Raw genomic sequence first — 10092 nt, forward strand, 5'->3', positions numbered from 1 at the left:
AAATATCATAAAATTTGGAATAACGTTGTGAGCATTGGCAACATTGCATGTGTGATAAAGTACTTTTGTATGAAATGAATTTATAGGTATTATGTGGTCTATCAAAGAGCCACGAAGAGGTAGAATAGTGGCAAACAGCCCAACCCAAATAACCTCATGTTTAATTCCTTTGTTGCCTGGAAGAGAATGGTGGGATAAAATAATTCATACCTGTGCAGAGGGCCATCTAAAAACAACTTTATACCATTTATTCCCCTCCCCCCACCAGCCCAAATCAGGTTTTAAGTAGGTTTTAAATGCTGTGTTGGTCTTGTGCTGCCCTATGCACAGAGATGAATTTTGCTCATAATGTGTAGTTATTGACTAGTGATTAAATCATTATTTTTGCAATATTATTGGTAACACCAGTGAGAAGAGGAAATGAGCAGATTTTGTGCCTATACAACCTTGGTGCTCGTTTTACAAAACTGTGTTAAAGAGTGGTACTAATGAGCTCCAAAGGGACTCTAACCTAGTACCGTTTGAGTGGTGGCTGTAAAATCTTCAAATCTGAAGATCCTGCAAGACACAACATACACCCATGAGCAACAACTTATTATCTATCCTCAAACACACATGGTAAGCACCTGTACAAACCTAACTCTGGGAGTGGGGTAGAATGGGCCAAACTAACATATTGGGCTTACGCTCAAATAAATTTGTTAATCTCTAAGGTGCCACAAGTACTCCTTTTCTTTTTGCATATTGGGCTGATTCATCCCTGGTAAACAATCAGCAACAAACTTACACCAAGGATATACTTGGCCCTTTATGATTAATTCACAGTCTCAGTTATTTCAGTGCAAAGAACAGAAATATTGAGACAGTAATGGAGGAGGACTTTGCATGGCATGGGTAAGAGGCTACATGGTGTGGGGTGGAGGAAGGGCTACAGCAGGGGTTCTCAAACTGGGGGTCAGGGGGCGAGCTGTCAGTCTCCACCCCAAACCCTGCTTTGCCTCTAGCATTTATAACGGGGTTAAATACATTTTAAAAGTGTTTTTAATTTATAAGGGAGGTCCCACTCAGAGGCTTGCTCTGTGAAAGGGGTCACCAGTAAAAAAAAGTTTGACGACGACTGGGCTACAGGACATGTTCAGAAGGCTTTGGGAAGTGAGAGGATGTGGTATAATAGACTGCAGGGTTTGAGCCAAGAAGACTGAAAGAGGAATGCAGGGAATTACCAGTGCAGGGGACTGCTGGTATTGTTTGGGGAGTGGGGGTGGGAAGAGAAGGCTGCAGGGGTCAGAGAGTCTGGAGAACGGAAATAGGAGCCAGGAAGAATTGAGGGGCTACTAAGATGCGATCATGTGGGCTGTGTGAGGAGGAAGAGAAGGCTGTAGGGACCAGGCAGAGTTGCCAGGACAAGATAGGGGTTGAATAGAGAGGCAGGAATGGCATATGGAGAAGGATTACAGGGATCTGGGAGCCCAGGTACCAGGAGGAGTGGGTGGGGAGCTGCAAGGCTTGGGAGTTGTGTGGGGGACAGGTCATGGGGGCCACATGTGTGGGGGAGGTGGGAGCCACTATGGATAATATGGAGATTATGTGGCACCATGTGTGCGCTGTGTGTTAAAAGAGCGCACCAAGGAGGCCAGTACCAGGGAGCTATGGGGTTGCAGGGATGAGTTCAGGGGGGAATACACATCGGGGAAGTGAGCAGGCACCAGTGGGATGTGGGGGTTGCATGGGTGGGGTATCAGGGGCCATGTGTTGGGGAGATGGGAGTCTCCAGGCACCAGGAGTCATAGGGGCTGTATATGGGTAGCCACCAGGATTCACAGGGGTTGCAGGGATTGGGGATGCAAGGGTAGGGTCATGAGGGCCATGCGTCAGGGAGGAGGGAGGCACAAGGTGACTCTGGGAGGCCGCAGAGGTAGAGTCTGGGGAGCCACGTATGGGGGAGTGCACAGGCAACAGGGGATTAGGGAGGCTGCAGGAGCAGGGTCATGGGGCAGGTACCAGGGGGGCTATAGAGGTGGGGTTATAGAAACCAAATGGAAGTAGTCACAGAGGGGCTCTGGAGGCTGCAGGGGTGGGGTCTTGAGAGCAATATGCGAGGGAGGGCAACAAGATCCAGGGGGCTATGGAGGTTGCAGGGGTGGGGTCCTGAGGCAGGCACCAAGGGGACTATGGAGGCTGAAGGGATGAGGTTATGGGGGCCATGTGGGGTAGGCTAAAGAGGGCTGTGAGGGGAGCCATGTGTGCACCAAGGGACTATGGAGGCTGCAGGGGTGGTGTCCTGGAAGCCATGTATGGAGAAGGGGACCAGAAGGGGTGGGAATCCTGGAGGGGCAGGCATGAGGCAGCTCTGGGTGGGGTCCTGGGAGCCATGTCGGGGGAGCAGGACAGGCACCAGAGGGCTATGGGGGCTGAAAGGGGTGAGGTTATGGGACCTGAAGGGGTGGGAATCCGAGGCGGGCACGAGGCAGCTCTTGGGTGGGGTCCTGGGAGCCATGTGGGGGGGGAGAAGGACAGGCACCAGAGGGGATATAGGGGCTGAAGGGGTGAGGTTATGGGGCCTGAAGGGGTGGGAATCCGGGGCAGGCATGAGGCAGCTCTGGGGTGGGGTCCTAGGAGCCATGTGGGGGGGGGAAGGACGACAGGCACCAGAGGGCCTATAGGGGTGAGAATCCTGGGGGAAGGGGGGGCAAGCACAAGGCAGCTCTGGGGTGGGGTCCTGGAAGCCATGTGGGGGGAGAGGAACAGGCAGGCATGAGGCAGCTCTGGGTTGGAATCCTGGGAGCCATGTGGGGGGGAGGAGGACAGGCACCAGAGGGGCGACGGGGGCTGAAGGGGTGAGGTTATGGGGGGGCAGGCACGAGGCAGCTGTGGGGTGGGGTCCTGGGAGCCATGTGGGGGGAGGAGGACAGGCACCAGAGGGGCGATGGGGGCTGAAGGGATGAGGTTATGGGGGGCAGGCACGAGGCAGCTGTGGGGTGGGGTCCTGGGAGCCATGTGGGGGGAGGAGGACAGGCACCAGAGGGGCAATGGGGGCTGAAGGGGTGAGGTTATGGGGGGGCAGGCACGAGGCAGCTGTGGGGTGGGGTCCTGGGAGCCATGTGGGGGGACAGGATGGGGGCTGAAGGGGTGAGGTTATGGGGGGGCAGGCACGAGGCAGCTGTGGGGTGGGGTCCTGGGAGCCATGTGGGGGGAGGAGGACAGGCACCAGAGGGGCGATGGGGGTTGAAGGGGTGAGGTTATGGGGGGGCAGGCACGAGGCAGCTGTGGGGGGGGACAGGCACCAGAGGGGCAATGGGGGCTGAAGGGGTGAGGTTATGGGGGGGCAGGCACGAGGCAGCTGTGGGGTGGGGTCCTGGGAGCCATGTGGGGGGGGGGACAGGCACCAGAGGGGCAATGGGGGCTGAAGGGATGAGGTTATGGGGGGCAGGCACGAGGCAGCTCTGGGGTGGGGTCCTGGGAGCCATGTGGTGGGAGGAGGACAGCTATCAGAGGGGCGATGGGGGCTGAAGGGGTGAGGTTATGGGGGGCAGGCACGAGGCAGCTGTGGGGTGGGGTCCTGGGAGCCATGTGGGGGGAGGAGGACAGGCACTAGAGGGGCAATGGGGGCTGAAGGGGTGAGGTTATGGGGGGGCAGGCACGAGGCAGCTGTGGGGTGGGGTCCTGGGAGCCATGTGGGGGGGACAGGATGGGGGCTGAAGGGGTGAGGTTATAGGGGGGCAGGCACGAGGCAGCTGTGGGGGGGGTCCTGGGAGCCATGTGGGGGGGGGGAGGACAGGCACCAGAGGGGCGATGGGGGCTGAAGGGGTGAGGTTATGGGGGGGCAGGCACGAGGCAGCTGTGGGGGGGGTCCTGGGAGCCATGTGGGGGGGAGGAGGACAGGCACCAGAGGGGCGATGGGGGCTGAAGGGGTGAGGTTATGGGTTCATGTGGGGAAAGGGACCGGCGAACTATGGGGCTGCAGGGGTGGAGTCACGGGGGGGGGCAGAGGAAGGCACCCCCGGGGGGGTCTGGGGCGCGTGAAAGGCACCAGGGGGCTCGGAGGATTGCAGGGGACGGGGCATGAGGGCAGCAAGCACCAGGGCGCTATGGGGCGGGGGCTGGCACGGCCGGTCTCACCTGTAGCCAAGTCCCTGCAGCTGCTTCATGGTGAGGCTGAGGCCGGAGACCGGGGAGAGCTCGGCGGGGAACAGGGACTTCACCACGCCGGGCCCGGCGGCCGGGAGCTGCGGCAGGAGGAGGAGGCGGCGGCGGCGGGAGCTCGGCGGGGCAGGGCTGGGGGGCCCGGGATCCATGAGGCCGGCGTGAGGTGGGAGCGGACCCGAGCGGCTCCTGCTGTCAGCGCGACCCCCTCACGCTCTGACCCGCCCCGCCACCCGTACAGAACAAACGCTGCGCAACCCGCGCGCGCGCGCGCGCTCTCTCGCCCTCTGCCTACGCCCGAAGCTGGCGCCAAACTTGGGCCCACCAATCAGAAGCGAGCTCCCCGCGTCTCGGCCCGCCCACTTCTCTGAACGACAGCAAATCCGGTGAGTGAAAGAGAGCTCTAGCTTTATGCGACCAATCACAACCAGACTCTTTTGCTTTCTCCCCACCCCACCACATTGAACGTCACAGACACTGACCAGTAGAATGCGACCCTTCCCTTCAGACGGCCAATCACCAAGTCACATCGCTTTGCCCTGCCCAATTCTCTAAGTGAAAGACCAATAGAATGCCCAGACGCTTTTTTGGCGAGCAATCAAAACAAGCTTCGTCTTTTCTCCGCCCACTAGCAGTTCTGACCAATAGAATAGAAGAGTCGGCAAGGGGGACGACCAATTGAAACCAGCCGTATCTTCTTTCCTCCCGCCCTCTGGGTTGTTTGACAGGAGATCCGACCACTAGAATTGCAGATAGGCCCGTTGGACGCCGGCGGGTTTTTTCGTTGACACTCGCGTGTAAGGGGCGTGATCAAGGGATTAGCGGCTGAATTCTGCGCGCCTGGCCCTGGACGCTCCAGTGGCACTACAAGTCCCAGCATGCAACGCTCCAGCTTGAGCCGCTCGACTCAAGCTGGAGCGTTGCATGTTGGGTCTTGTAGTTTCCAGTAGCCTCACAGCAGAACCTCGGCAGAAGCCATAACTGAGGGCTTCATTGGGAGGGGAATGGGGGCTGCAAGAGGGGTCATGGGTATAACCCCCAGAAGGTAATGGGGCTGCAAAGGCATTATTTGAGAGCATAATCTGAAGGCCGTGGGGCTGCACAGGCATCAGTGAGGCCATAACCTGGCCCCCCAGAACCTTGCTGTCTGGCGATGCTGCCCAGGGTGGGAAAGAACCAGCTTGACCCTCAGATCCCAGGTGGAGGTCACAGGCCCCAGCAACAGGCAAAGCAGATCTTTCACCCTGTAATCTGAGCACCTGTGACGCCGAAATCAACGAGGAACAAACGTGGAAACACCCCACCCCTCACCACCCTGATGATGTTTTTACAGGCAACTTTTCTGGCAGCTTTTGTGAGCAACATTCCCAAATCTCGTGATTTTAGCACAAGTTCAGTGGCGTTGGCATAATTTTTATAGTGGGGGTGCTGAAGGCGGAAACCATGTATTTGGGTGGTTGTTGTTACTACTTAAGACAGGAAGTGCGGCAGCGCCCCTGGTTCCAGCACCTATGCACGTCTCACGACATTTGGTGTTTTTCTGTAAAGCCCCTGCTCCTGGAGGCATGTGATAAAGTGATACTAATATAATCATACCTAGCTTTTATCTCTGCTTTCATTAAAAAAAAGAAAGGATATTGTTAGCCCTCCTGATTACAGAGAAAAGCCTCAAAACGTGATTCAACTACATAACTAAAGGCTAAAACACGGGATAAAAGAGCCCATGTTTTTGGGGTTTTTTTAATCTCCTGGGTTTTGGACACTCAACTACCGATTTTTAAACATTTGGGGTTGGCAATACTGTAAGGGAGCGCTGAAGCTAACACCCATGAATCTGAGAAGCATACTTCAGTGTGGTGATGTACAATGCAAACACTGTTCACTAATAAGAGTTTCAGAGTAGCAGCCGTGTTAGTCTGTATTCTCAAAAAGAAAATTTGTTAGTCTCTAAGGTGCCACAAGTACTCCTTTACTAATAAGAGTGTGTGCTTTGGTATTTGAAACAGGGAGCTCACATCCACAGCTGTTAAGTTTTCTATGTAATTTCTGATCAAAGTCAGACCTTTGCCAGAACAATAAACGAGTGCAGTGTGGCACCTTTGGGAAACATTTGCTAAATGGAAATGATCAGCACCTAAAAAAAAAAAAAAGTCATTGCACATAAGGAGCGGAAAATTTTCATCTGGATTCTGAGCTGCACCAAACCCAGTGCAGATTGCAGGGAATAGGAAGGGAGAGGGAGCCAAAGGTGGCTATCAGCAATCTGTGTACCTCACCCCCTGGATTCTAGTGCACTTACAGAAGATAAGCTGTTTGCCTCTTATGCCTCTTCCCCCCCCCCATTTTATATATAATTCCCGGAATGACAGCCAGAGATCTAGTGTGTGTAGGGAGCATGTGGACAGGCCAAACCCAAATGGGAGCAATATGTCTGAAATCTCCCCTACAGTTCTGACTGCAGGGAGATCTGCCAGGACTGGTGCTTCCCAACCCTGCCCAGCCAGAGATGAGTTACAGGTACACACGGTGTAAGGAGAGCTTCTGATAGTGGTAGAATCTCACTGTGCACATGTGCATTCACATGGGTGAGAGGCTGCTCTGTGCAAGGTGTGCAAGAGCAGCTTCAACATATTGTCTGACCTCAGGACTCATCAACGAATTAACAGTGGCCAGAGGCCATATCACTGCAATGAGGGCATGAAGGACAACCAAAGTACCCAAAACTCAACCTGCACATGTGGATCCACATGGGGGATAGGCTCTGACAGTGTGCCCAGCTGGCAGTCCTCCCTCACTGTGCACCAGTGTACACATACGCACAAAGGGGAGAGCGTGCTATGAGCCAGTGGCATGATGGCAAGCTCTCCAACCTGACCATGCACCAGGGAATGCACAGCAGGGAGCAGGTTTACAAGTGCATCAATGGAAGAGGAACTTCACCATCCTGTCCATCCTCACCATGCACCAGAGGGATCACATGAGAGAGAGTCCCTTCCAGTGCACCCAGTGCCTGAGGTGCTTCAACTGCCAGTCCAACCTGGCTGTGCACCTGAAGGCTCACCGAAGAGCTGGCCATGACATGTGCAGGCCCAATAAAATGCCCTTGGGGAGGGGGTTGAGGGTGGTGACCAGATCTGTTGATGGGGTCAGCCCTAAGCACTGCAGACCCTGCGACCAGCTTCAGTGCTCAGGGGTCCCTCCACGAAAGTTTATGTACACCTTTTACAATGTCAAGGAGCTCACGTATTAATGACGACAGGGTAGAAATATTTTTTCTATAGCCCAATCCCTAACTCAAGATAGGCTTCCTCCCGACCACACCCAGCCTGCTCCCAGGAGCTGTGGACAATAAAGCAGATACTGGACACAAGCATATCTGTGCATGTCCAGTCATTCCTGGGCTACAAACACTGCATAGGGGATGTCCCATACATCCTTGGGACAAAGGGCATCAGACTGCAACCATGTCTCCTTGTAAACTGGATAACATACCCTCGGATAGAACTCCTTTGGTGGATGAGAGGATTTTTTAACCCTTAGGTTGCTGCTATGTTCTAAACTCCTGGAGAAATTTGTTTTTAAGATCTCTCTCCTGTTTGGCCACCTGCTCCAATGAGTTAATAGACAGTCACTCTGTTTCCATTCATAACTTCAGTGACCAGAACATTCATTTTCTTTCTTTCTTGACTATATGTATAAGAACATAAGAACGGCCATACTGGGTCAGAACAATGGTCCATGTAGCTCAGGATCCTGTCTCTGACAGTGGCCAATGCCAGATGCTTCAGAGGGAATGAACAGAACAGGGTAATTTTGAGTGATCCATCCCCAGTTGTCCAGTCCCAGATTCTGGCAGTTGGAGGTTTAGGGACACCCAGAGAATGGGGTTGCATCCCTGACCATCTTGGCTACTAGCCATTGATGGACCTGTCCTCCATGACCTTACCTATGTCTTTTAATTCAGTTATACTTTTGGGCTTCACAACATCCCCTGGGAACAAGTTCTATACGCTGACTGTGTGTTGTGTGAAGAAGTACTTCCTTTTGTTAGTCTTAAACCTGGTGCTTGATTAATTTAATCAGGTAACCCCTAGTTCTTGTGTTATGTGAAACTGGGTTTCTGGAATTGTGGCTTTAGCGGGTGGATGTCTGTCCCTGTGTGTCTGTCCAGTTGGTTCTCTTTTGCATCCATGACTGAGAAATCCAAGACCCGAACCACTGTCTTTCAATACCTGGACAAACAGGACTTATTTTTCACCTAATGGGCTAAATGACTGGGGTCATGAAGAGCCAGATGGCTTACACTGCATAGTCCATCATGGCCCAGGTCCTAACTGGGCTGGGGAAGCCCATGCCTTTCTTGGACGTCTATATACCTAAGCAGGGGGAAAACAAATGCCCCAAATCTCCCTATCAATGATCATCAGCATGGCTGTCTGATTCCTGTCATGCTCTCATTCCAGTCTTACTATTGTGACCACAATCACTCTGTTCAGTAAGTGGTGTACAGTACAGTAAGTGGTGTAATTTTTAAAAATTTCCCAAGATAAATTCTCACTGTTCTCAGAATCTTTAGAGCAGTGGTTCTCAACCAGGGGTACATATATCCCTGGGGGTGCACAGAGGTCTTCCGGGAGTACATCAAGTCATAGATATTTGCCTAGCTTTACAACCGGCTACCTAAAAAGCATGAGCAAAGTCAGTAAAAACTAAAATGTCATACAGACAATAACTTGTTTATACTGCTCTATATTCTATACACTGAAATGTAAGTATAATATTTATATTCCAATTGATTTATTTTATAATTATATGGTAAAAATGAGATCAGCAGCAATTTTTCAGTAATTATGTCCTGTGACATTTTTGTATTTTTATGTCTTATTTTGCAAGCAAGTAGTTTTTAAGTGAGGTGAAACTTGAGGGGAGGCAGGACAAATCAGACTCCTGACGGGGTACGATAGTCTGAAAAGGTTGAGAGACACTGTTCTAGACTAGAGCATAAAGCCTGAGCCCGCAAGATGCTGAGCACCCCCAACGACTTCCTTGTGATCCTAGAGCTACAATGCTCTAATGCTTTAATAAATTTGTTAGTCTCTAAGGTGCCACAAGTACTCCTTTTCTTTTTGCGAATACAGACGAATACGGCTGCTACTCTGAAACTAGAGCTACAATTACTCACATCAGCCACTAGATGGCACTTTCAAACAAAATACGCAAAGTAAATTCAGTTGCCAACTTTCATGTGGTAAATAAGCACCCCGATTTTCACAATAAGCCAAAAATCAAACTAATCCCACTTCAAAACAAGGCCAAAACAAGCCAATCCCTAAGAATCCCAACACGCTATGTGACTAGATCCCCCCAGCGTGCAGTCTGGGACTGTGGTGGGCCCGCTGTGCACCCCTGACTCTCTCCCACCCTTGCCCCTGCTTGCTGGGAGCCGATCAAAAAAAAAAAAAAAAAAAAAAGAAGCAACAAGCCAAAAACTAGCCAACAAGCAACTCACAAGCCAATTAACCCAAAATCAAGCCCCATTTCTGCGTTGTTTTTTTTTTTTTTTGCGGGTTTGGCCTGTCTGTAAGATGAAATACAGAAAAGCTTCTCCAGTCGGGGTAGTTAACCCACCTTCCCGAGAGGCGGTAGCTGTGTTGACAGGAGAATTCTCTGGTGGACTTAGCGCTGTCTACACTGGAGTTAGGGGGGTATAACTATGTTGCTCAGGGGAGTGGATTTTTCACACCCTGGAGTGATGTAGTTCTACCAATGTAAGTTTCTAGTATAGACCTTTAGGTAAATCGCCTCACCCCTTTGCAGATGGCACAGGCCCCATGCCACTGATGACCAAGATGATGGGAACTGAATGAAAGTAGCTTGATTTGTTCAAAGCATTTTCAATCCCAAAGGGCTGACAGACGAGCTCCAGATGCACAGTTTGGTTTTTTTCGG

The 10092-nt window shown here is 52.2% G+C and overlaps 1 protein-coding gene across 2 annotated transcripts in view; it reads right to left on the reverse strand.

The window, feature by feature from the left end:
* CDC25A (cell division cycle 25A) overlaps positions 1-4513 on the reverse strand; it is a 28168-nt gene extending 23655 nt beyond the window's left edge. The window contains exon 1 of one of the 2 annotated variants that reach the window (XM_038392854.2): positions 4120-4513. In XM_038392854.2, coding sequence (XP_038248782.1) covers positions 4120-4295 — 176 coding nt within the window. In that variant the 5' untranslated portion in view covers positions 4296-4513. The remainder of the gene's footprint in view (positions 1-4119) is intronic. The other variant, XM_038392855.2, reaches the window with a different exon arrangement.
* Between the last annotated feature and the right edge of the window lie 5579 nt (positions 4514-10092).

This window comes from Dermochelys coriacea, chromosome 2 (genome assembly GCF_009764565.3).
Source record: "Dermochelys coriacea isolate rDerCor1 chromosome 2, rDerCor1.pri.v4, whole genome shotgun sequence".
Taxonomy (NCBI): Eukaryota; Metazoa; Chordata; order Testudines; family Dermochelyidae; genus Dermochelys; species Dermochelys coriacea.